The sequence below is a fragment of the Choristoneura fumiferana genome, chromosome 22 (assembly GCF_025370935.1).
Source record: "Choristoneura fumiferana chromosome 22, NRCan_CFum_1, whole genome shotgun sequence".
NCBI lineage: Eukaryota > Metazoa > Arthropoda > Insecta > Lepidoptera > Tortricidae > Choristoneura > Choristoneura fumiferana.
The window spans coordinates 1,583,893-1,611,798 of record NC_133493.1 but is presented as its reverse complement, the minus strand read 5'-3'; the positions used below and the strand labels follow the sequence as shown (position 1 = coordinate 1,611,798).

The 27,906-nt window shown below is 36.2% G+C and overlaps 1 protein-coding gene across 1 annotated transcript in view; it reads right to left on the bottom strand.

The window, feature by feature from the left end:
* Positions 1–748: 748 nt before the first annotated feature.
* The window catches only part of LOC141440198 (nose resistant to fluoxetine protein 6-like), a 32,582-nt gene continuing 5,424 nt past the window's right edge, over positions 749–27,906 (bottom strand). Inside the window, exons 5-14 of the mRNA XM_074104663.1 lie at positions 24,911–24,999; positions 21,220–21,401; positions 16,843–17,003; positions 12,454–12,622; positions 11,381–11,574; positions 9,306–9,453; positions 8,372–8,555; positions 4,163–4,305; positions 3,857–3,966; positions 749–1,047 (exon numbers count right to left, since the gene is read on the bottom strand). Of these exons, the coding sequence (XP_073960764.1) occupies positions 963–1,047; positions 3,857–3,966; positions 4,163–4,305; positions 8,372–8,555; positions 9,306–9,453; positions 11,381–11,574; positions 12,454–12,622; positions 16,843–17,003; positions 21,220–21,401; positions 24,911–24,999 (1,465 nt within the window). The 3' untranslated portion in view covers positions 749–962. The remainder of the gene's footprint in view (positions 1,048–3,856; positions 3,967–4,162; positions 4,306–8,371; positions 8,556–9,305; positions 9,454–11,380; positions 11,575–12,453; positions 12,623–16,842; positions 17,004–21,219; positions 21,402–24,910; positions 25,000–27,906) is intronic.

The following is a 27,906-nucleotide window of genomic DNA, read 5'->3' as shown; positions in this document are numbered from 1 at the left end:
AAAAAAATACATTTGGTCTACCTACGTAAGCATTTCCAAATAAAACTTACACACAAAAAGAGGGACGTGTTTTTTTTTACGTAAACTTGCCTATTGTTTAAATCGAACAGGTTAACCGTGAAGCGGAATTTAGATACCTAACTACCTAATTACCAATTAAAATATAACCAACACTAAAGGAATATTATTTATTAACTAGCTTTTACTCGCGGCCACACGGAGGCCACGCCGTACAAAATGCGTATTTTCTCGAATCTACATAGGCACGACGACGTCTGTACACGCGTCAATGTGTGCGTAAGATGCACAGGGCTGACTAACGCAAAACCCTAATAAGTGCTACCAATGACATTTAAAGGTACTTATATGTAGGTATGGCTTAGATAGTGCAAATCAATGTAATCGTTAATCTTACCTTTATCTAATCTAATCTTATATTTAAACCTAATTAAAATTTGTCTTTGTATTTAAGCATTATTATTTTCAATTACTTACAATACATACGACTACAAACTTAAACGAATTATTCGTTAGGTAGTTATTTCATGTATTAATCGCGATAATTTCAGAAATCATTATTTATTTAGAAAAAGGAAGTAGGTAGGGTACCGTTACCATTTCGCAAAATGATTGCTTCCGAACTTAGTGCCGTGCGGCCGACATACATCGCGTTGCACACCCGACTGCTTTCCTGCGGTTTTCCTGCAATTTGCGCTTGAGGGGTGGGGTAATTCGAACCGGTGCGGATGGGAGCGTGGCCATTCTGTACGTTAGTACTATTTATAAATGTTTATGTAAAATTAAACCTAATAAAACAAGTTCAGCAACCACCTGCCAGCAGTATACAGAAAAAAAAGTTATGTATGTGTAAACTCTTTATTGTACATAAGAAAAGAAACAAAACACAATTGACAAATTTAACTAAATTGACAATGTTTTTCCAAAAAAAATAATTTTGGTTGTTATTGTTTATCAGTGATATTTAACTGTAAGTTCAACTGTTTGTTTGAAACTCTATCCATGGTTCCAGAGACTTCCTTTTTTGGTCTGAAAAAAATAATGAATGATAAGCACAGGGTGTTAAAGTTTTAATTAAGTGGCGTTGTTGGTAGGTAGTTGTATTCTCTCACATCAATAATAGAATAGAGTAAGTACATACTGGGGTACCCCTCAACTCGCATAATCTTGTATGCCCGAAACTTACTTAGCATAACACGGTTCAATAATATGTTGCATAAAATATAATCTCATAAATTCTCATAAAAAAGAATTTTTAAGCATTACTTTGGTTCTAAATAATCAAGCTGATTATACTTTGTTACATACTTGTACTGCATTTTTGAAGGCAATATGTGCTAATTTGAGATTAGTGTAATTATTTCAAAGAATAATCCTTCCTTACATTGTCAATTTTTCATGTAACTAATAAATAAAACAATACTACTGTATGTGTTCTGTATTTAATTTCCTAATCTAATTAAACTTGCTATATCATTAGCAATTCGATTATAATTAGTTGGAAAGAACTAAATAAAGAAACAAAATACATTTATTCACAAAACAAGACACAACAATATTATTATTTATGTGTCATTGCGGTTGTGAATCTGACACTGGCTCAGTATAATGCTGAAGCGATAATAACACCCCAGCGTTGTTTTAATTTTAGTTCTATATCAACCCAACCTTTATTGGCAGCAGTAATGGTGATTTTCCACCGGCAAGGCGAGACGAGACGAGAATTGAAATGTGTATGCATTCTCGCGCGCCCGCCGCGAGCCGCCGCGGGCGCCGCCATACAAATTGCGATTCTCGTCTCGCCTCGTCTCGTCTCGCCTCGTCTCGTCTCGCCTCGCCGGTGGAAAATCACCTTAAGATTCTGGCGCTTCGCCGGCCGCCTGCCGCGGCACGTTCTCTTCGCTCGCTCGGCTCGCGCGTTTTTGTAATTGCAGGTTCTAACCTAACCCAACCTACTATGTAGCTGCTGTTCTGGGGTGCGCCAAAGCTCATATAAAATTGCAAATTCGATTATAGAAAACTTCGAAAATGTATCTTATACAATTTTACATCCTAATGATCATTATATACTTTTATTTTAAACAATAATCATTGGAACTCCGAATTTATTGTATTCATAATGTCATTTAATATAAATACCTCTCTTACTACAGTTTATGTATTATATCATTATTCAACATATCGATTTTAGGTAATAAAATTTGGTATTATATACGTTTTAAAGTATACCTTTGTTTATTCCTAATCTATTCATACATATATACAAGTTGATGACTTTTTAAATGCAATTTTCTGGGTAAAAAATATGCGAACTATATTTTCTGTCACTTAAATTAAGATTTGTCACGAAACTGCGATAACCTAATTATTATATTTATCAATAAGAAATATATTGGTTCCTTAATTCGATGCTTCTACCTATTCTTATAAGGCAGGTCTGGTTAGGTACGACGACGAGCGAAACGAGGAGGAGTGTTAGGTAAAACTGCGACCCTCAGTGCATGAGCCGAGCGAGCGAAGCGAGCGTGCCGCGGCAGCGGCCGGCGAAATGCCTGAACCAAACATTTTTTGCTAATACTTGTATGATGAATATGAACCCAATATAATTATTTGATGATCAATATTATTTCCGAGTAATTTTTTAATAATATTTAGGGTCCATATTGGCAAAATGTATCGTCATTCACCTCCATATTTCACACATTCACGTGTATAGGAACAACAAAGAATGCGAATTGTGATGTTTAGCAGCCTACCGCTTTAGTACGCGGTCGGACTAAAGTAGGCATACCGTCCAATGTAAATCATAATCTCTGTGTACGTTCCGATGTACGTTCAGTTTAGATAATATAGCTTTAAATCACATGAGTACAAATGATTTTATAAAATAAATTTATAAATAAACAAATTCTCCCAAATAATTTTATAGGTATAGATTAAATCTCGTTCATGAAATTATGAGTAATAAAAATTGAAATATGTATCTTTATGAACAATGTAGGTAGTAGTAAAAATAATTATCTTTAAAATATATAAGAAACAATTTTCAGAGAAATAATGATTATGATTACAAAGCGGTATTATTATAAATAATCGAATAAAAAAATTTATATGAGCCAATATGGACCCCATTCTTATGGGTCCTTTAACTATATCATTACGCCATGTTTAAGTCAGCGCTATTTAAAATTCCGTGAAAATACAATAGCCCAAACTAGTATTATGCTATGCCATTATGCCACATAAAAATCGGCCATACTAATGTTCTGCAGAAGTACATATATTCGGCGATAAGTGTTCTGTTATTTAATATTCTGAGAAATGACTATTATTTGAACTCATCTTGATGCAAAGTTATGATTATGCCAAAGTATCATTAGGCTAAAAAAAATATGAGATACCTGTTATGGGTAGTATATTTCGGAGACCTCACACCCTACACCCTACTGACTGACTGAGACACAAGGTGCCAACACAAGGCCAAACAAGATTATGCGATATGACACTTTTGTTTAAAACACAGGTTACACTTGTAACCTGGCTTGGACATAATTAAATTTTGCTTAAATACTAGACCTAAGATTAATTCATATTCCTTTCTTATAGGAATTTTATAAATAAATTAATTTGAATTTGATAGAAACGAAGTTATAACTGTTATAAGATACGATTATGCGTCCATCAATGAGATGGACGGATGACCTGGGTTGAGCCGGGTTCACTGTAAATGCAGGCCTCTTCCAACCAAAGCAACTGGAGGTCTATGAGGGAGATATATGTCCAACAGTGGACGTCCTACGGCTAAGATGATTATGTGATCTGTGACGTGATGACGCACCTGGTGCTAAGATACTTGTTCGTGAAGTTCATGAGAGGAGCATCCACCAGCAGCCACACCACCAGACTCAGCACCAGTGAGATCGCCGTCAGCCCAGTTGTTTCCACCACCTGCACAGAAATATTAATATTATAATTTGATATTGACGCGACGTGACGGTGTTTGATAGGAGGGGGGGGGATATGGATGACGCGCGCTAGCTATTATAGGATAGGACTGGATCACTCCGTAAGTAAGCTATTTATAAATCAGCCATCTAATGATAGGCCTATTAATCAATCTATTGAAGTTTCGCACGATACTTACAGCATCAATGTAATGGCCTCGCACGGGATCTCGAAGACTCGTCTTAGACCTGTACAGCAGGACAATGTGGAAGACATATAATCCATACGACAGACGGCTGAGGGGTCGGAATGGCGCCCAACTTAGGAACGAATTGATCAAAGCTGAAAAAAAAAACGTTTTTCATATAGAGCTGAACCCTATTGTACTGTACCACGCTGACAGTGCGACTACTACTTTCATAAGGTTCGACGACACGCTCAATCACACTTGCACCAATTCCAATGTGCACAAGCAAGCATGTGCGTTACTCGTTATACGGCAAAACGGTATACCGCACAAAAGGCTTGTGGACGCCGTGTGGTTTTTACGCCAATTTTTGCACAAACGGTTGCGCCATAGTAAAAGAGGACAAAAAGGCTCACTACGAACAAAATAACATCGCGCAGCTTAAATGTTGGCGCCGGTACGCACGCACCCGCCGCACGCACACACTGATAATTGAAGGAGGATTAAGTTTTCTTTAGTCAAGTCAAGGCTGCACTGCCGTCGGTGCCGTACGTTTCGATTTTAGCTCGTTCGTCTTGCGCTCGCTTCGCACTTTTACGTTCTCGTACTCGTACTTAAGTATTTTTTGTATTAGGTATAGTTGTAAATTAGTGGTATATAAGTGTAGTGTAATAATTTCGTACAAGGACGCATAAAAAATAATAGATACCTACCTACCTACAAGTATACAATAAATAGTTATAGTATTATATGTAGGTAAACATGAGTAGTAGTTATGTATACAGTCGCCATCACCGTTCCGGCGAATTAATAAAATAATATTTTTAAATTTACAATTTGTAACGTAAAAGCGTTACGTAACCTTAATTATAGGAAACTATACTATTAAAATATTATTTAGAAATAATAAAATAATAATAAAAACACACTTAATAAAAAACCTTATTAAAACACTTACCTAAAATTAAACTATTAACAATTAAAAATAAGTAAATAAACAAACGTATCCGCCCATATTCACTTTCCAACTGTACTTTCATCGCTCCCCTTTGTTTCGATAAAACCGGTTGGCCGCGCGAACGCCTCGATCCCGCTCGCGCGCCCGCCGCCCCGGCAGACTGATTTTGCTACCGACGCAGGCGCACGTTCGTTCCTCTCATAAGCGACTTCATACGACGCGCCAGCGCGAATACAATTATGAAAATTTAGTTTGTGCACGAAATATCTTTTAATTATATCTCGCGCCTTAAAAGTTAATCAAAAATCAGTGTTTAGTTGAAGTGTTGAACATTTTTTATACTTTAGTTAACTGTAAGTAGGTAGATTATAAGGAGTTGCTAACGGTTATTCCGTTGTAATATTTTGTCGTTGCTCTTTCGCTTGTAGATCAAACTAAAGTACTTAATCACGCATATAATTTTCTTCGACAACTTTTATCATGCACTATTCAAGTTTTATTAAGTAAATAATAATTTATTTTTATCGCTTTGCGTCATTTTTCATCTCATTTTGTAAACTCCGTCTGACTGTGACATCGGCACCACCTAGGCCATTTCACCATCACGCAGTACTTTCGCTTTCGCTTCTGCTTAATGCCGATCACAGTCGACGGATATAATTTTATTTACACGGCGGACGTAAATTCCAGGGTGCTACGGCCACCTTACGTCTTGCGCGCGTACCTCGCAACCTGCCAGCTGACGTCCTTCGGCTTACCATCTCCACTGCTTTTCCGAGTTCTAGGGGGGTAATAGCGTGGTGGCAGCAATACACTTCCTCTTCCTTTTAACCAAGAAGTAAAACTAGGCATTCACGAACCTACCCCCTACGACACTTCCTTCGTGTGCTTGCGGCGTTCGGTGTAGTATTTTAATAAATGATCATTAACATATTTAATGACTTAATTTATTTACTCCCGACCCTTAACGTAGCAAAGTAGACTCGTGACCACGGCCACTGCAATGTTGCCGAAACGTCAAGGTAAATATTACTCGTGTGTGTTAGCGTGATAAATCCAGTTGGTGGTATTTTGACTATGAGTGAAAATCACGAAAGTTTAAAACGTTATATTTTAAAATTTAGTATAATAATAATAATAATATAACAGCATATAATCTGTCTGGTTTCTCTAGACACAGACATTATACAATTTTAAGTTAACTTTCGTACAAGCACTTATGAATGTCAAAAAAAATCTACCACTGGTTCGGAAAAACCTCTGTTAAGAAGAATCCGGCAAGAAACGCAACGAAGTATTTTTTTTTAAACAGATTTACAATAATATTAAATGGTATCTCCGCTATTTGAAGTAAGGGAACGCCAATGCGGATCGGAATTATTTCCAAATATCCCTGTCTATGATATAATCATTAACTATAATCTATCTATCTATAACAGTTCTTATAGCGCCCGTCTTCGGACATAGGCTGACTCTCTACTTTTCCAGTCTTGCCTATCCATTGCCACTGGCATCCAGTTTACGCCAGCTTGTTGCCGGATATCATCTGTCCACCTTTTAGGTGGTCGTCCTCTACCGCGGGTGTTAGCACGGGGTCTCCACTCCAGGACACTTCTCACCCAACGACTGTGGTCCATTCTAGCATTATGTCCTGCCTATCTCTACTTTCTGCGTTCTAGTATTTCTGTTATTACGTCATTTACTTTAGTCTTCTGTCTGATCAACTCGTTTTACTTTCGGTCCAGAAGGTGTATTCTGAGCATTATTCGCTCCATTACTCTTTGTGCAACACGGAGTTTCTCAGCAGACCTTTCTGTTAAGGTGGTGGTTTCCATTCTATATGTGAAGACGGGCAAGACACACTGATTGAATACCCTGGTCTTAAGATATTGCGGGATCATTTTGGATTTAAAGACGGTGTTGTTAGCTGCAAAAGCTGCCCATGCTTGGCCAACTCAGCGTTCGACATCCGCTACCTGATGGATCCGAGTGATTTTATGGCCCAAATAGATGTAATGATCAACGATTTGTACTGGGAATGTGTGATTTTTCGCTTCTGGGATATTTGTCATGATACACCTCCATGAACTTCATGAACTTTATAATACGCCTTATGATGTAAGATGTAATGATCAACAATTTGTACTGGGAATGTGTGATTTTTCGCTTCTGGGATATTTGTCATGATACGCCTCCATGAACTTCATGAACTTTATAATACGCCTTATGATGTAAGATGTAATGATCAACAATTTGTACTGGGAATGTGTGATTTTTCGCTTCTGGGATATTTGTCATGATACGCCTCCATGAACTTCATGAACTTTATAATACGCCTTATGATGTAAGATGTAGATCAACGATTTGTACTGGGAATGTGTGATTTTTCGCTTCTGGGATATTTGACATGATACACCTCCATGAACTTCATGAACTTTATAATACGCCTTATGATGTAAGATGTAATGATCAACGATTTGTACTGGGAATGTGTGATTTTTCGCTTCTGGGATATTTGACATGATACACCTCCATGAACTTCATGAACTTTATAATACGCCTTATGATGTAAGATGTAATGATCAACGATTTGTACTGGGAATGTGTGATTTTTCGCTTCTGGGATATTTGTCATGATACACCTCCATGAACTTCATGAACTTTATAATACGCCTTATGATGTAAGATGTAGATCAACGATTTGTACTGGGAATGTGTGATTTTTCGCTTCTGGGATATTTGTCATGATACGCCTCCATGAACTTCATGAACTTTATAATACGCCTTATGATGTAAGATGTAATGATCAACGATTTGTACTGGGAATGTGTGATTTTTCGCTTCTGGGATATTTGTCATGATACGCCTCCATTACCTTCATGAACTTTATAATACGCCTTAGACATCATAACAAGTATGACTATAAGCCGGGCGATGTAATTTTGTTCGTAGTGAGCCTACTTGTTCTCTTCTACTATGGTGGAGGGGCGCGTCATCTTAGCCTAGACAAGGTCTACCTAATGTTGCCGTGCCTAATGTATGTTTAATCTTGAAAGACGCGTACTGCAATAAATAAATTATGAATTAAGTATTATCTTTCATTACCGCTCACACAGTTTTTGTATGGTGATATTAAATCCGATTGTTTACTCTTGCGCAAAATATTAACAACATTTTTTTTCACAAAAACCTCCTGGTAATTACGATCACAACAAAAAAAACATATCTAATTTCGGAAGTTACCTAGATGTTTTTATACTTACGAACATCTCCATAAGTGCAGAAAACAATGACGATTAAGAGAGCTACAGCGAAGATGGTCCTGTCTAACGTCAAGTAGACCCAGGCCAAGGGGCCCATGACGTGGTAGGTAAAACACAAGACGCCGGTACTAAGAACGACTCCTATCAGTGTGATACCGACTCCAGCGCTAAGAAAAGATGTCGTCTGGAAATAAAGAAGATGCGATGTCAGTACCTACCTAAGCTGTGTCTATATACTAGTTTAACTTAAGGCCTCTCAAACAGTAGACCTCTGGTTTGCGCTTTAGTTTGTACCTCTGATTCTTCTTAAAACCTTTTATTAAACTTGCCCTGTTATCTAGTATGTTTGTATGGGTTTAATATTGAAAGCTTAATTTGACCCTCTTCCAGGGCTGACTTGAAATTCGGCATACTTATGTAAATCTGTCGACGGTACAATTATAATTTAGTAGTGACATCCTGGTATTCCGGCTAAGATCGTCTCCGCTGGACGGAACTCCTCAACCATTAGTGGCATCGACTTGAAATTTGGTACAGAAATGTAGTTTGAACGACAATGCAGGTACCGTCAACTAAAAGTACAGTCAGCAAAAAAAACTTGTATTAAATGTAAATTTTACAAAAACTTATTTCATACGCTTTAGATGCTACTCTCCAAGGATGCAATTTCAAAAATCAAGTGAAATATGACATGTTTACAACAATGAGTTGCTGTACTGAGGTCAAAGTGAGTGTGTAAGGAATATTATAGCTTTAGGAACAAAGGCATAATAATTATGTTAAAGAAGATAACCGAGTTACATGGAGGCGTTTCTTAAATTAATCCTAAATGAAATGCCTTCAAGTCGCCCATCATCTTCTACAAAGACAAATATAATCGAAGAAAGAATAAACCTTTACCGAGCTATAGGGCACCAGTTAGAAAAAAACTTACTCTGGACCAAACTTTTTTGTAATCAGCAGGCTTGTATATAGACATCATATAGCCGACAATAAATCCGAGTGCATACGGGCTTATCCTGTTGTGTGTCTTTATGTATCCGTTGACGAAACTCTTAGCCCGCCTAATGTTGATGTCTATCCTGGAAATTTAACATCACGACTTTTATGTCATTCCAACTTTTCCATATTAACAGAAAATATTATTGAAGAAAAAACCGGCCAAGACCATGTCGGATACGCCCAAGATAGGGTTTCGTGGCCGTCACGAAAATTCATAACAAAACGGACACATCCATCCATACAATATTCCGGGGACACATCAGGAGACCCAGTTTTTTCAGCTCGGAACCATGGACTGAGTCTACTTCTCAATTTTTTTTTGAAATCGGAGAGATAAACTCAGGGTACAATGTATTATAGAAATGCCCATTTACTCTTAAAATATTAATATTTGTCGAGCAAAATTAGTCGTCATAGTGTTCCTTGTAAATTTGATACACTTATGTCATCATGATTTATTTTTTAAAATTCAAACCAATTGTTTAAGTAATTTTTTGAATCAGGCGTTACTTTGCGGAGGTCCATATCAATGAATTAAAATAATTTATTTGCTCACCCGCGACCTTATGATAGCTACTCGCAAGTTCATGCAAGATTATGCGTGTTCATGCAGTTCCTCCACCTCCACGCTGTAAGAACACACAAATCACACAAACTCATCTATCACCACCACCACACAGCATTGACGCGTTTCGAACTCAACCAGAGCTCATCTACAGAGCAACACAACCGTATATCATGCTTCCAAATGTTAAACTAACAAACCACAACAAACTTTTTAATTTGTCACTGTAACTCCCTTTATTTTTTCTCAAAATAAAAATAAAATAAAAATATTAATGAATTTTAATCGTCATATAAAACGGGTATGATTTTATTGATCACCTAATAAATCCGTTTACGGCGACCTAATAAATAATATTTGTTCCTATAATAGTAGATCTGTCACCTAAATTGAATCACCAAATAATATTAAAATGGTTACCTAAATATTATTTAAAAACTACTCGGAAATAATATTGATCATCAAATAATATTATATTGGGCTCCAAAAAACCGTTAATAAACATTTGTTCGTTTTTAAAGAATATAAAAGTCTATTACGAATAATTATTGGAGTAGACACATTAACTTATATATTAAGAAGAGTTCTATCAGACCACATTTTTAATTTTCATTAAAGTTTTATGGAATAGTCGAGAAAAACTAACAAAAATGCAACGTTGCCAGCTCAGCAGGTATAAACGCTCTTAACAGTAAATAAATAAAAATTTAAGGTAGTTTTATATGACGATTAAAATTCATTAATATTTTGTGGGTAGTTTTGTTTTATTTGTGAAAACATATAGGTGAGTACTTGGGAGTTACAGTGACAAATTAAAACGTTTGTTGTGGTTTGTTAGTATAACATCTTGTAACGTGGTGTACGGTTGTGTTGCTCTGAAGATGAACTCTGGTTGTGTTCGAAACGCTTCAGTATAGTGTGGTGGTGATGTTAGATGGGTTTATATGATTTGTGTGTGTTCTTACATTGTGGAGGTGGAGGAACTGCATGAACACGCATATCTTGCATTAACTTAGCTATCATAAGGTCGCGGATGAGCAAAGATAGCTGAATCGAAAAATTATCTTCATAACCCCCGAATGGTTTAAAAGACCTATCCAACGATACTACACACTATACGGTTTGAAGGGGAAAAAAATCACCACCACTTTACGTCTATGTAGGTACTAGTGATAAAAAAAATGAAGTTGTGTTAAATACTTGTGATGTATACATAATTATCATTTAATAATATTGTAAATCTGTTTAAAAAAAATATATACCTCCTTTAGTTTCTTGCCGGATTCTTCTCAGCAGAGGTTTTCCCGAACCGGTGGTAGATTTTTTTTGACATTTATAAGTGCTTGTTATAGCCCAAATTGAATAAAGATATTTTGACTTTGACTTTGACTTTTGATAATGTAAATTAAAGTCTAGTGATAATGGTTCTCATTTTAACTTACCCAAGGTTCAATCCTAAAACGGCTGGCAAATTGTGTATGTAACCATTGATGCCAGGGGCTATGAAACCAAGGAATACGACTACAGCAGCTGCAATCTTGCCAGCCGTTGGGACTTTCCGATAGATGTAGAAGAGAATCAATGTGATCACGTATAAGTGGAAGTCGCAAGGGATGTACCAAGTTGCTGGGTGACACTGGAAGCAAAGAAAATAATAACAAAGGACCTTCAAAGCTGAGTACGGCCACAACTATAAGGCCCGCTTTTCATGCACACGGTCACGGCACCGGCGCTGTGCCGTGATAAAGTAGAAATATATGAGCTATATAGACATCTTTCACATGGCACGGTCACGGCACAGTCGTCGCCGTGACTTTTGCATGTGAAGCAAGCCTTACAAGAATGGTATCAGAAAATGTGAAATAATTTCTTAACGGGTCATATTGAGATGTTGACTAAATGAGATACCGAAATTTTGCGACACGGTCATTTGAGATGTGGACTTTGACCTATATTTTATGATCTAGTCAATCTACTAGCTACTTATAAAGTAGCATAAAATCCATGTTGATTCTTTACAACAGAGGTTTTTCCATACCGGTGGTAGATTCTTTTTGGACATTCATAAGTGCTTGTTATAGCCTAAATTGATTAACTCAGATAGATACTTCAACTGTCTTTATAACCGGCTGCCTGATGGGGGGTTATGTTTTTGGAGCTTATGTACGTATATTTTGAAAGAAAAGAAAGAAAGAAAAAGAAAGAAAATACATTTATTCACAACACAAGACAACAATATTATTAGTTGAAAAAAAAACAACACAAAGGTATGTGTCATTGCGGTAGTGAATCGGATTTTGTATGCATGTCTGACGTTAAAGTATAATAGTATAATCGATTCCAAACAAACTTCGTTTAGATTTTTCTGACCTACAACTCCTAGAACTCCTAGATATAGTCGTTGCACTAAAGCTCGCAAAAAGCATAGCATTGCTTAACGCGAAACTCCTCCGTGAGAGCAATGTGTCGCGCAACACGCAACAGACGCTCCTAGGTTGAAAAGCAAGGTACGTACCATGGCGTCGGTGTGGACATAGTTCCCGACCATCAGCAACGCCAGCCACCAGGTCTTCTCGCAAGCCTCCTGCTCAGTCTTAGCTGTCTTCAAGTACATAGGCCCGTCGTCCACTTCCATTAGCACAAAGATGATAAAAAATACTGACACTGCGAAAGGCCCCAAGAGTCTGTGAAACATATATTTTTTAAGGGTTGAGTGGAGCGTGCATTGAGAGTTGGCAGCGCTGCGGTGGACTGGTGCGCTGCTGTGGGCGCCAACTAGCAGCTGCCTACCCTGGAATTAACCCACTGCATGCCAACGCCAGCCCGGTTTAGTCACCTTATGGGCCAAATACACTTGGTCCTTGCTTTTGTGTACTTGTTTTTATTATTTTTAATGAGGTGGGAGCGTGCAGTCTGGAAAAATCCATTATGGACGACTGGAAAGGGAAGGTCCAGAAACTGCTTAACTCTCGCCGGCTAAAAATCTCGGCTGTACGTCCTCAACATCCTGGAGCTGACTACGGAGATAGAGAGTTGGAGGTCTTTCTTGCGAAATAAATATTCAGTAGACGATGGACAATGGATTAAGATGGAGGATAGAGGATGGACGATGGCCGATGGACGAGGATGGAGGATGGATGATAGACGATGGACGATGGATGATGGATGATGGAAGATGGTCGATGGACGATGGACGATGGACGATGGACGATGGACGATGGACGATGGACGATGGACGATGGACGGAAGATGGATGATGTTCTATGGTCGATGTACGATGGACGATGAACGATGGAGAAACAGGTTGAGGATGAGGATGAGATGAGATTCATTTATTGCCAGAAATTATGTGCATTAAAACATACTATGTCATATATTTAAACAATCTTAATTAAGTATTTGATTGAGGCAATAAAATAATGTAATATTCAGTTAATGTATAGTTAACGGATGAATTTCTGCTATCATTTGCACACTTGCTTGCAGGTTCAGTACGCATGCCCTTACATAATTTAAGACCTTTAACTAACCGTATTCTTACAAATAAATTATTAATATTTCTATTTTTCTATTTAAGTATATAAACTTCTATGAAACGTTTAATCAACAGCCATGTCTTGAACTTTGTTATAAATCCAACTCTTTCTTGAGATTTAATAAGTTGAGGCAAATGATTAAATATTTTAGTTCGAATACATTTTAATATTATAGTTCTCAAAAAAACAGTCCTAAGCCAAATTTTTTGAATACACATACATGACTTGAAAATACAAACTGAAATATAGATGCACAGAAAAACCAAAAAAATAAGACCATCACTGGAAATCGAACCCAGGTCCTCGGTAATCCGTACCGCACGCGGTGTAGCGGTATATATAAAGGTTTACAAGTGAATGAAAGACTCTGAAACTGTAACGCTAAATCGAACCAAATATTGTATACTAAAACCTCTTTATTTTGGAAAACCATAACTCTATGTCATTCCGTGTTCTTAGCAACCGTTGTGTTGATTACAAATAAAATGTTTACGCTGTCACTAATCCACGAGTCTCTTTTCTCACTGAAAATTTATTTTTATGAATGAGGAGTTAAGAAGCACAATGTCGTGAGTACCTATGAAAAGTTATAAAACTTGAATAAAAGTTTAAAAGTTCTTGAAATTCATTAGTTGAAAAAAAGCAATCTAAAAGAATTGACAGAATGAGTAACTTATACTGAATCGCGAAATTTGACACTGAAGCGATTCAATTCCCACTCAAGTTAAGCGTCATGGTACGAAAACCGCTTGAAGTGAGTGAATGAAAATGTCTGTATCGCTGTCGCTGAACCGTGCTTGAACTGAATCGCAAAAGTAACGTCGTGGTACGAAATAGCGATGCAGTTCAGTTTAGAGCCTAAACTGAATCGTATTAAGAGAGCGTGGTAGGCCCCCTGGTCGTTTTGCTGTCAATGTGTGATTTCCTTCTAAAAACGTCAAAGCGCAACGAAACTGACAAAAACATATTATGAGTGTAGAGTTAGAAATGAAGTAGAATTACTGAATTAGCAAAACACACGAATATCTTTTAAAATAATGAAGATATTCAAAAATAAATGAAACCAACAAACTTAAAATTAAAAAATATTTTTTGGGTGTCTGAGGTTTTTAGCTATTTAATTAACACCTTGTAAACGTCTCACTGCTGGGCACGGGCCTCCTCTTAGAATGGTTCTTAGACATGTTTTATCAAAATCGGTTCAGCCGTTTTTGAGATATTGAACTTTGAAACAATAAAGTCGGGTTGTTCAACTTTTTAGGGTTTCTTAGTCAACTAGTAGCCCTTATAGTTTCGCCATGTCAATCCGTCTGTCTGTCTGTCTGTCCGCGGCTAAGCTCAGAGACCGTTAGTACTAGAAAGGGTTGTACGTTGTTTCGCAGACAACATTTTAATAGAACTTCGTTTAAGAGATATTTTTTCTCATATTATTGTTTCATGGAATCAATACATGGAACACTTACTTTGAAGAAATTTGTATCATTGATTTTAGTTATAAATATAATTCATTATTTAGGTATTCGTTTCATAGAATAACAAATCAAATATTATTTAGTCTTATATTATTTAGTTTATATAAAACATTATTACAAAGAAAAACATTTCATGTGGTTATAGCTTCTAAACGTTTTAATTCATACCTGCGACAAAATGCATACCCTCTTATAACGGTAGCGATTACCTTTCTGGTGTGGTCACAGTCTAACCTAACCTAACCTACTTTTCTGATAGCGATTCGTTTTCTGTTGGGGTCACAGTTCTAACCTAACCTAACCTATTTTTCTGGTAGCGATTCGCTTTCTGGTGGGGTCACAGCTGTAATCTAACCAAATCTAACCCACATAAAATAACTATATTAAAAATGTGTTAATTTTTATTAAAATATGGACAACATAACGTCTATTTTTATATTTTCGTTGAAACAAAATACCGTAAATAAATAAACCGAAAAAAATATTCTTTAAAAAATAATTCTATGGTTTTGATACAATTGTTAATTAAAATAATTTCATTATAAAATTCAATGAAACATTTTTCTATTATGTACTTTTCTGGTAGCGATTCTCTTTCTGGTGGGGCCACAGTTCTAACCTAACCTACCTACTTTTTTCTAACCTAACCTAACCTAACTTACATAAAATTATTTTATTAGAATGTGTTAATTTTTATTTAAATATGGACAACATAACGTCTATTTTTACATTTTCATTGAAACAAAATATCATAAACCGAAAAAAAATATTCTTTAAAAAATAATTCAATGGTTTGATATCATTGTTAAAATAAAATAATTTCATTATAAAATTCATTTAAACATTTTTCGATTATATGTATATGTTACATTCAAGTAAATAGTAATTGAAATAAGAATATTCGAAGTAAAAATACAAGGACAAAATATTACATGAAACATTTTCTGCGAAACGAAATTCTGTAAAATTTCTGTCTGTGAAAGAAGGGAACACCACTAGAAAGCTGTAATTTGGCATGAATATACATTATCAGTCACGACAACAGTTGTAAAATAAAGGATTGATAGATTGAAAGTTGGATAGGTCTTTTAAAAAAGTAGGGGGTTGCCATAACTATTTTTCGATTCAGTGATCTGTTTGCGAAATATTCAACTTTAAAGTGCAAATTTTCACTATAATTATAATCGAGCGTCCCCTCTAAAATCTAAACTGCTGGTAGTAAAAATTTGAAAAAATTCAGGATGGTAGTAAGAATATCAAATTTACAAGGAAAATTATAACGGCTAAGATTTCTTGAGAATTATTAGTAGTTTAAGAGTAAATAGCGGCCTCAGGTATAAAACAGGTTGACTAAGCAGATCTAAAAGACGAGCGTGAATGAAAACGTTGGAAGAGGAAGGCCTAGTTTTACAAAAAATTTGTAATTGTTTGAAAAATGTCGCCGACAGTATTCAGTGTCGGTAAAAAAGTTGATTGGCCCAGAAAAATACTTTTTTCGTAATGGCTACGGAACCCTATCTTGGGCGTGTCGGACACGCTCTTGGCCGGTCTTTGTCGGTTAGGTTAGGTTGTAAAATATGCAAATTGTTAAAAATCGAGTTCTATATTCACCCCCCGCTACTGACAAATAACCGACTTGTTATAACAGTGCATGTAAAAACATTTTAGGAATATAAGAACTTCATTGCGAGACTTGCAGTTTTTTACATGTATACTATGTATTTGATGGGATTTACTTTACACATCCGTCTTTGGGTTCAATTCTCAACTCAATCACTTAAGTAGTTTCGGAGCAAATTGGCTGTAACAAGTGTGCAAGTGATCCTATTTATAAGGTTTACGAGTACATCTTACCCTTTTCAATGGGTGTAACTTGAAAAACATTGAAGTACTTACCTTAAGTATCGCTTCACAATTTGTATTAGTATTATTGAAGGCTTCGATACGTCCATAGATGCTATAGATTTTCCTACCAGCAGAGCAGCCATTGCGAAAAATGAGTCCACGAACACATCGGCATGCAACACAGGAAAAGCAGTAAAAAAATTCTTTGTCATCTGTAAAAGAAAAAAATATCGAAGTGTTTGACAGCCTGACGCATTTTGGGACCAGGAGGGGACACGGATGGTTCGACTACATAGTATATTTGCCGAGAGTTGATATATTATTATGATGGCGTCATAGATGTAGATTGTCGCTGTAGTAATAAAAATATTGATAATAATATAATAGCTTGGGACCTTGCACCAATTGACTGTACTATATGGGTGCTAGACAACGGATAAACATACATATATATGAATAAATATATACTTAAATACATATTAAACATCCAAGACCAGTCCCAGTTTTAACCTACGGAGCCGAAACGTGGACCTTGACTGCGGGGCTAATCCACAAATTTAAGGTCGCTCAGCGAGCTATGGAGAGAGCAATGTTTGGGGTTTCTTTGAAGGATAAAATCCGAAATCACATTATCCGACAAAGAACGAAAGTCACCGACGTTGCTGAGAGAATTAGTTCGCTGAAGTGGCGTTGGGCTGGCCACGTCTGTCGCAGGACCGATAAACAGTGGAGTAGACGATTCCTCGAATGGAGACCATGGACGGGAAAACGTAGTGTAGGCCGTCCTGAGGCACCGTGGACGGACGACCTTAAGAGGGTCGCTGGCGGCGGATGGATGCGAGGGGCTGAAGACAGAGTGTTGTGGCGCGCCATGGAAGAGGCCTATGTCCAGCAGTGGACTGCTGTAGGCTGATGATGATGACTCAAGTACAAACTGTCGTATTCATCATTAATGATCGGCCATCGGAAGCATTTTATGACAATATCATGACGAAATTATTACATGGACATGACAATTTAATTTTCATCACGCTTGCTCGTAAACAGTGTCAAAACATGAAGGCTACCTTGATTGCAACCCCCTAAATAAAACCCTCGACCTTAATGTACTTTTCATGAAACCCGTGGTCGGTAAATGAGCCACTGCGCGTACAAATTTTCTTTTCATGAAGCCCAAGGTCGGTAAATGAGTCAGTGCCCGTACTGAAGCGCGCGCGCGCTGCTGCGCATGGTGCAGCAGCAGGACCCACATGCACACGCGGCTCAGGCACATGCTGAGGGAGGGGGAGGGCGGCGCTGCCAAGAGTGCAGCCTAAGGTATCGCCAATATTTGGAACAATTATATTTTTTCTTTTAGAAATATAAAATTATACTCGCAAATGTGATGAAAAACATTGTATGTCGCACGGGCGGTACTAGAATTACGAACATCGACTCATTAAAGCCCTCAGTCTTCGACTTCGGGCTTCTAATAGACTCTCGTTCGTAATTCCTTATTTACCGCCCTTAAGACACAATGTACTATTCTTGCACAATTTTTTTACCTACTTAAATTGTATGTTTTTTATTGAGTTACTATCTATGGTACTATTCAATGGAAAAAATCAATTGTGTAAACAAATGTGGTGACTGACATTGACACTTGACTGACGACTGGCTGACTGACTGACTGACGTTGGCTCTAGTGATGTGAAAGCTCTTTAAGATACTTCAATCAGCAGTAAATAATTATTTTGAATTTACTCATATTTCATTCTTTAATGTTTTCCCTAAGTTTAATTTTTAAAAATGGCGAATCACGTATTCTCTTAGTCCTGTTCAAGAGTCATTCACAATGTTTCCATGTCCCTTTTAACTTAAAATGTTTAATAGCATTTTCACGAAGTTTTAGAATTATATCTTCAAATATATATACCTAACGTTTTTTCCATACAAACTTACACTCCCCTTTATACCCCTTTAATTGTAGAATTTTTAAAATGGTGAAACATGTATATCCACTTATATTTTTTGACGTATATTTTCCCCAAGGTTTATGATGGAGTATTTTAGAATTGAAAGGGTCAGTTAAAATATGGATTAATTTAGATTTTTTGCTGCTTAAGTAGCGTAGTAGAAAAAGGCAACCTGAGATATGTGTGCATAGGAGAAATTTGTATCTTGACTCCTGTCCAACGGTGGTGTAGGGGTTATAGTATGCAGTACGGATTGCTGAGGACCTAGGTTCGATTCCCAGCGCTGGTCTCTTTTTCTGGTTTTTCTGTGCATCCATGTCTCAGTTTGTATTGTCGATATAATTTAGAAGAGGCATTTTTCAATTTACATAAGACAGGGAAATGAGAGTAGACACAGGGAAGTGATTCAAAATGATTTTTTGGTCCAACAATGGACTCCACAGTAAATATGATACTAGTAAATAGAAATCTACATAATTTCTACTAAAATACTATTTTATCGTCCAACTAGTGTTTACCCGCGGCTTCGCACACGTAAATCATTAGGTCCAGCAGCTGAAATACCGGGATTTTAAAAAATTTACGTGGGAATTCCCGAAAATTAAATCGTTGTTTTCATTGACATTACATTAAAAACAATCATGGTCAAATTTCATGACTCTAAGCCCAGCGGTTATTAGTTCGAAATTTTATCCCTATCTCGTGGGAATATCGAAATAAAAAGTAGGCTATGTTTTATTCACGATGTCAAACTATCTACATACCAATTTTCATGACTCTAAGCTGAGCGGTTGTTATTTCAAGATTTTATCCCTATCCCATGGGAATATCGGGATAAAAAGTATCGTATGTTGTAATCCAGGTTATCTAACTTTTCGCAAAATTTCATCCAAATCCGTCCAGCCGTTTCAGCGTGAAGAAGTAACAAACATATTCACTTACTCACTCACAAACTTTCACATTTATAATATTAGTAGGATTAGTAGGATATAGTAGGAAGTAGGATAGTAGGATAGGATTAGAAACCTTTATAAACCTTCATTAAATAGTGTAACTTAACACAAATAATTATATCTACGAATAAATTAATTTGCAGAGCCAGCCATAATTATCGGTAGGTAAGGTTGGTTCAGTCAAATAATTAATTTTGTTGGTACAGCACTAAATTTCCAGAGACTAGACCGACCATAGACCAACTTCGGTGAGGAAAAAATTATCATGTCAATTTGACAAATATAACGGATTTTCGTCTTCCAATTAATTCTATAAAATAAACATATTTACACGATTATTTAATGATAAAATGATTGTTAAAAACAGTGGTGAGCTCATTGAGATGTGAATATGATCGGGATTGGCGTTCAAATGGAAGTAACTACGGAGTAATTGTGAAAAATTGCTTTGTTTACACAATTGATTTTTTCCATTGAATAGTACTTTTACCTATAATAATGATTATGAAGCAAATGCCACTTAATTATCTGTCCAACGAATGAATTTAAATTTATTTGAGTTTAATATTAATAGAAATAAATAATGATTATTTACTATAACAAATTAAATTCAGTTAATTTTTAAGAATGCGTGGTTTTGTTTTGTACAACACCGACTTATCCATATTAGTTATTACTATTTATTACGTAGGACGTCAAGTGACATAAAATGCTTCCGATGGCCGATCACTATTCATCATACAAATATTTGCCCGTCTCGCTAAGTATCACAAACTGTGTTTTCGTGGTACTAAAATACCACGTGGTAAACCACGCATTCAGTTCTTGCCCTCACGCTGTTCTTGCCCTCACACTGTTCTTGCCCACACGCTGTTCTTGCCCTCACGCTGGGGGTTTTGTGTGGCCGAGGGTTAGCGAGCGGACGCGGCGGCCATATTGCTATTTCGTTCTAGAATGGCGTCATTATTCGACCGTTTATTCCATTCCTTATCGTTTCCGTGGGCACTTTTTTGTTGACATAGTACTTACAAGATTCTGTTACAGTTTCCAGGTTATCTAGTCTAAAAAATACAACACAATCTTTTAGACTATCGCGGTCATTACTAATTAACCCCCGACGCAAAAATAGGGGTGTTATAAGTTTGACTGCTATGTGTGCCTGTGTGTCTGTCTGTGGCACCGTGGCTCTAAAACAGTTTTTATTTGAAATTGTTCCGCGTACCTTGATTTTAGAGAAGCTTAATATTTCGGCACCTGAGTTCGGCAAAGTTGCATGCGCCAAAAAAATGCCTTCTAAAAATAATTGAAAATGTTATTAAATTACAGCCCTTTCATAAAATAATGTGACCACGGAAATGATGTGATTAAAACGCTCGAATAAAGACCCAATCGAGTTTGAGCATGTCATTTGGTTGTTAACTGGTTGCTTTTTGTTTTATACTATAAATAATTTCTTAAAATTCTATATTTTATCAGTAAACTATTTTTTTTTAACAACTACCTACTTATTTAAGTCTTACTTGTTCAAAGTCCATCCCATTCGAAACAGATGTACCGTTTATAATGCCGTAGGTGTGGCAATATACGATGATGACGGCTGTCAAGAATCTGATGCCGTGCAAAGTGGGTATTGCTTCCTTGCCATCCTGGAAGACAGTGTCCCAATTACGACGAATATAGAATGATTTGGCCACGTGGTTCACTGTAAAATAAAAGGCAGGTAAGTGTAAAAAATATCAAAGAACAAATTGACATAAAATTATCTGTTGCAATCCTATCCTACTTCCTACTAATATTATAAACACGAAAGCTTGTATGGATGGATCGATGTATGTTTGGATGTATGATCGTTATCTTTCACGCAAAAACAACTGAATGGATTTGAATGAAACTTTACAATTATATAGCTCATACATCAGAATAACACATATAATTTATAAAGATAAGTATTGTATATAATAAATTGGCCAAAATAATTATTATTGTAACAATAAGTGTCACGAAAATCGAAAAAAAAAACTTTTATCTGCGAGTTATTATGGCGTGCGCTGCAAAAACCGTAAAAGTTATACAATTAATATGTATATCTGAATAAATTAAATTAAATATTATAAGGAGGAAAGACATGTGTATCCTACCCGTCCTAACTTACGGTGCACAAACATGGTCCCTGACTGAAAATCAAAAGTCCAAACTTAAGGTTTGCCAAAGAGCGATAGAGCGTAGCATATTAGGTGTGAAACGGATGGACAAAATCCGGAACACCACGCTGCGCTCAAAAACACGCATAACCGACGTTGGGAAAAAGACTGCTAAGCTAAAATGGGACTGGGCCGGACACGTCTGTCGCATGCACCCACAAAGGTGGGCTCGCACAGTTACTTGGTGGGTGCCGGAGAACGGCCAGCGACATCGAGGCAGACCGAGAAGGAGATGGCGGGACGATCTGGACACGTACGCAAAGGACTGGCAGAACGAGAGTTGTGGAGGTCAAGAGGGGAGGCTTTTGCCCAGCAGTGGGACACTATACAGGCTACTTGAAAAAAAAAAGGAGGAAAGATTTAATTGTTTGTTTGTTAGTTTTCAATAATAGGCTCCGAAACTACTGGGCCGATTAAAAAAAATTTAACCGTTGGGAAGCTACACTATCTCCGAGTGACATAGGCTATAATTATTATATATGTTTAAAAAAATGAGGGATCCGTACTAAAACTTTAATAAATTAATAATGTAACCCAAGGTGTAAAAAAAATTGTCATAAAATGTCTTTCATCCTACGAATAAATAAGTCAGGAAGCGTAACTCAGAACAAATTTCACACAAAAAGTGGCCATACCTAAAACCAAAACGACTTATGATTCAAATACAAATCAATTTCGAGGTTGCAAATAGACGTGCTTGTTGATTGGTTAAAATTCAGAAAGAATGCAGGGATTGGTTGGCTCGCGTGATACAACGTCAGATGCACAAATTACGATCACTTTCTTACATCTAACGTTTCAATGACGTGTCATATATTGATAATGACAGCTTTTTTTTAAGCGACTTAAATGAAAAGGCCGGGCTGGACATGTCTGTCGAATGAACCCAGAACGTTGGGCCAAAATTGTTACGGAATGGGTCCCTAGTGACGGATACCGTAATAGAGGCAGACCGAAGAGATGGAGGGACGACTTAGATGCCTATAATGTGGGATGGCGGGAGCTCGCCTTTGATAGGCAGGAGTGGAGCAAGAGAGGAGAGGCCTTTGCCCAGCAGTGGGACACAAAAATAGGCTAATCAAAAAAAAATGAAAAGGAGGAGGTTATCAATTTGGTTGTATTTTTTTGGTTGTTACCTCAGAACTCCATCATTTATGTTATGAACCGAATTAAAAAAAATCGTTTGTATAGGAATACCTCTAATTAGGTCCCATAGGCACGAAATCAGGATCTGATGATTGGATTGAGGGAACTCTTCAAATATTGTAGGGACACCTATATGGTAATTTGGATATATTTAGTAGTAATACTCGTGAATTTGCTCTTGAACATCATCATTTGGTGAAGTGAAACTAATGATAAAGACAAGTGAAGACCACAGTTGACCACCGGAGTTAGGTACTACTCAATAACAAGTATTTCACGGGTTTAATTTCAATTATTTTAACACAGTTGCTAAGCAATTTATGCTCCTCGTAATGCATGTGGTGAAATGGAACGGATGGTAAAGCACCAGGACTTTTGAATAATGAACGTCTCTGCGTCGGAAAAAGCAATCTTTCGTAAAAGGTGATGAGCAGTTGACATTAAACCATATTATCCTATATTATTCACACTTAAAATCGTGAAAAAAAATATAACAAAAATCAACGAAAAACAATACAATACAATACAAATGTTGTATTGTAAGGATCGCGTGCGTCGACAGGCAGCTTTACGTTGTATTGAGAAATTACACAATGCTAAATTTCTGTATTGCTAGTTAGTTTTAATTTTTTATTGAAAGAAACACTGGCTTATAATCGAATGCGTAGTCTTAATTTAAATGTACATAATGTTTATACCTATAGCTCTTTATTGATAAAGAACATAAAAATGTAAAATAAAAAACATAATAATTAAAGACATATGTACAAAGGCAAACTAATCCCATGAGTGTGAAAGAATGACCTAATTATTGTGATGTGCTTATGTTTAAGGAGGGAAAAGTGTGATGGCGATGGCCAAGTCAGTACGTGTTTTAAAAAAAAATTGGCTAACTCTTTATTTGAGAACTATAAAATGTATTTTTCACGGTTCTAAAAGAAACAAGCTGGTGAAAATCGAGTTCTATGGAGATCCCCCGGTACTGACAAAATTAACCGACTTGGAATAAAATAACATCTCAAACCTTTTTAGCAATAATAGAACTGCGTTGCGCGACTTGCAGCTTTTTACATGTAGTGTTTTTGATGGGATATTTTATACCTCAGGCTGCTATTTATTCTTAAACTACTAATAATTCTCAAGCAAACTTTGCCGTTATAGTTTTCCTAGAAAGTTTGATAAACTTACTACCGTTCTGATTTTTTTTTCAAAATTTTCCACCCACCGGTTTTAAAGTCAAAGTCAAAGTCAAAATATCTTTATTCAATTAAGGCTATAACAAGCACTTATAAATGTCAAAAAAAATCTACCACCATCTTTGAGGGGGGGGGGACGCTCGATTTTAATGAAAATTTGCACTTTAAAGTTGAATATTTTGTAAACAAATCACTAAATCGAAAAATCGGTTTAGCAAGCCCCTAATAATTTTGAATGACCTATCCAACGATACCCCACACTACAAGTTTGGATGAGAAAAAAAAATCACCCCCACTTTACGTCTATGGGAGGTATACTAAAAAATATATTTTTGAAATTTTTATTGTACCATTTTGTCGGCATATTTTACATACATATACGTGCAAAAATACAGCTTTCTAGCATTGTTAGTCCCTGACAGACAGACAGACAGACATGGTTATATAAGGGTTCCGTTTTTGCAATTTTGGCTCCGGAACCCTAAAAAGGATACTGGCTTGCACTATTTCTTGAAAATTTACATGTTCACTTGCACGCTGCTTGCATGCTTGAATGCAGCCTTGCTTGCACTATTTCTTGCATAATTACACGCTTGTTTGTATGCTTGCATGCTTGCTTGCTTGAATGCATATACACTGCTCACGTGAATACAATTTCAGGAACTTACCAAATGTATTTTCTTTGGCAGCAACTGGATACTCGCTGATGTAGTACGTGGAAGCCATTGCCATGATAGCTAATATCGCGAATGTGCATCTGAAAAGGTCACGGACTTAATATGGCACAGAAAAGTCTTATAAAAATGAAATGATGAAGAACTATTTTTTTTCCGAAAGATAATTAAACTCTTCAGTTTTTAAATATTTGTAAGAGCAATATCGATGCAAAGGTCAAACCGACAGAGATAGCGAGATATGTAAATTGTAGATGAGTGAAGGAGACGAATAAAGAACACTTCCAAGATGTCTGATTTTGACTACACATATACCATTGACTTATTATCAGATAAAGCCCCATGTGTCATGAGCCAGGCAACATAAAGTTTTTTCACAAAATATGGAATAGACCATTTACCAACATCACCATCCCCAGCCCAGAGTAACGGATTAGTTGAACGGGCAAACGCCATAATGATTGCCACCTTGACTAAAATGGCATTAGAGAAAAAAACTGATTTGGAAAAGTTACTACCAAACGCTCTGTTAATGATAAATACAGCAAAACAAAAGGAATATTATTAATTGCATATCAAATAAATAATTGCCCATCAATTTATTCTCATCATTTATATACTTTTGTACATCAATTAAATTATTTCAATACAAATAAACTAAATGTTTAGCAAAAGTAGTACACATCAAAAATACTGACTGCATAGCCACATATATGCATATATGCATGGCCACAACCTCAAGATGATAAACTAACTCCACAATTTAAAGGCCCATACCAAATTATTAGACAAATTGGATCAGTTCGTAATGAAATACAGAACGTCAAGAAACCAAGTCAAAAGAAAATAGTACATGTACAAGTCCTAAAACCTTTATACCCACCTCCAATCCTAGATTCTTTTTCAGCTTTTTCAGCACAGTATGATGATGATGACCAACCCCATGGTGGCCAGTTCTATGATGACCAACTCTATTGATGACCAGATATGACACCAACACCTCGAAAACCTCACACAAGGCAGTATATAACTAAGAGAGGAACGCATCACATCAATACCTATCAAGTATATTATATTATCGAAGCTTAAAAACATCATTAAAATCGCAAACCCAAACGACATAGCTACCCGTTGCTAGGCGACTCGGTCGCCTTAGCAACGGCTAATAACGCCTAGCAACCAAAAAAACGCTGAAAAAAACACGTTTCTTGTATGAAGACCCCCTTTAATTTGTAACTTTATTTTATTTTTAAAAAGTAAGTTTAGAGTTGAAAATTGTATAACAGTAAAGAACATAGTAATTAATTTCAGTTTCAGGCCCGCCCAATAATAAATGAATAATAGTAGTTTAAAAACATTCTTCTTCAGAGAAGGTAAAGAAAGCAAAGAGAAGAAAATTGATCTTGGGTTTTTACATATACTACATGTTGTTTACATTACTCGCACCTTGCAACAGACTGCAAAATAATTGAACTGCTCACCTTATATTGTATTCCTACCCACGTGGACTTTTATCAGTGATAATTATGGTGTTTTATTGTATTGTAAACTCTTTATTGTACATAAAAAACACATAAAATTAACGAATAACAATAGGACTGTACGAAGGCGAACTTATCCCTTAAAGTCAAGGTAGGTTATTGTGTTTCCTTTTTTTTTCCTTTTAATATTGTTTTTTTTTGCGGTTGATTTTGATTCTCATTGATTGCAAAGAGGACGGTGGATCCTGCCCTTCCGTGATACAGTTTTAACTAGTACGGAGGGCAGAGTACGCTTACTTTGTGTAGTCTATTAGGTTCTTAATTGGCCTGTATTATTTTGATTAACATACTCAATACTGTTAGTGTTTTATAGAAATAATGAGCTGTCATTATACTCTGATAACATCTAACGAGTCACGTAGACCATTATTTATCTTGTTAATATACTTTGTAAAAATACCCTCATAAAAAGCATTAAAAAAATTAAATGTCTACGTTAAAATAAAAACATTAAGGGGCTGTTTCACCATACATTGATTAGTGTTAACTGTCGGTTAAATGTGATGCCATCTCCGTTTATTCGAACAAAACAAATAGAGACGGCATCACATTTAACCGTCAGTTAACACTAATCAATGGATGGTGAAACAGCCCCTAATTCTCGCACAATACGAGTATTTAACATTAGTTTAGAAGGCGAAAATGTAGTAACCTTATATACTACTGCAGAAATTGTTTTGAAAATAAAAATTTACTATATTATTATTATTTATTGTAAAAGTTTGTTTTAAAGAATTTTTAATTTATTTTGCGAACTTAAAAAAGCATGTAAGGGTGAAATGTAATTAAAAATAAGTATTAATTTCAAATTAAATTTCAATAAGCATGTAAGGGCAATATCGATACAAAGGTCAAACCAACAGAGATAGCGAGATATGTAAATTGCAGATGAGTGAAGGAGACGAATAAAGAATATACTTCCAAGATGTCTGAATTTTATTTAGCATCCTTCTATTATGTTTATTAAGAGGAGTGCTTACTAATAGAAAACAATAGAACAGTTGAACAATAAAGGGGTCGAACTCAGTAAATCACACAGTACAGCAAGACATTTCTGTAAAAGTATTTCGAAAAGGAAAACTTTACTACGAATGACTAGATATTAACCCCCTTATTCATAAACGACAATCAAACCTATTTTAGTTAAAATGCCGCTAAAATTCGTTTGTCCTTATCTGTCACTTCGACATTTGTATTTGTTAGAAAGGGACAAAGCATTTGTTAGTTAACATAGGCTTGTTAAGTTTTATGAATAAGGGGGTAAGTAATTACGAGTATGAAGCATTTCCATGATGTGTGCAAAATTTGTAATCAACGTTGTGCTCTCTCAGACACTAAAGCCTAATCGACTGATTTAGGCGTTACTTTGCGAAGTTCCATATCGATGGACTTTACTTTTTCATGGTTCTCCGCTAAAACACAACAAATACCTAGCAAAGAAGCAAGATA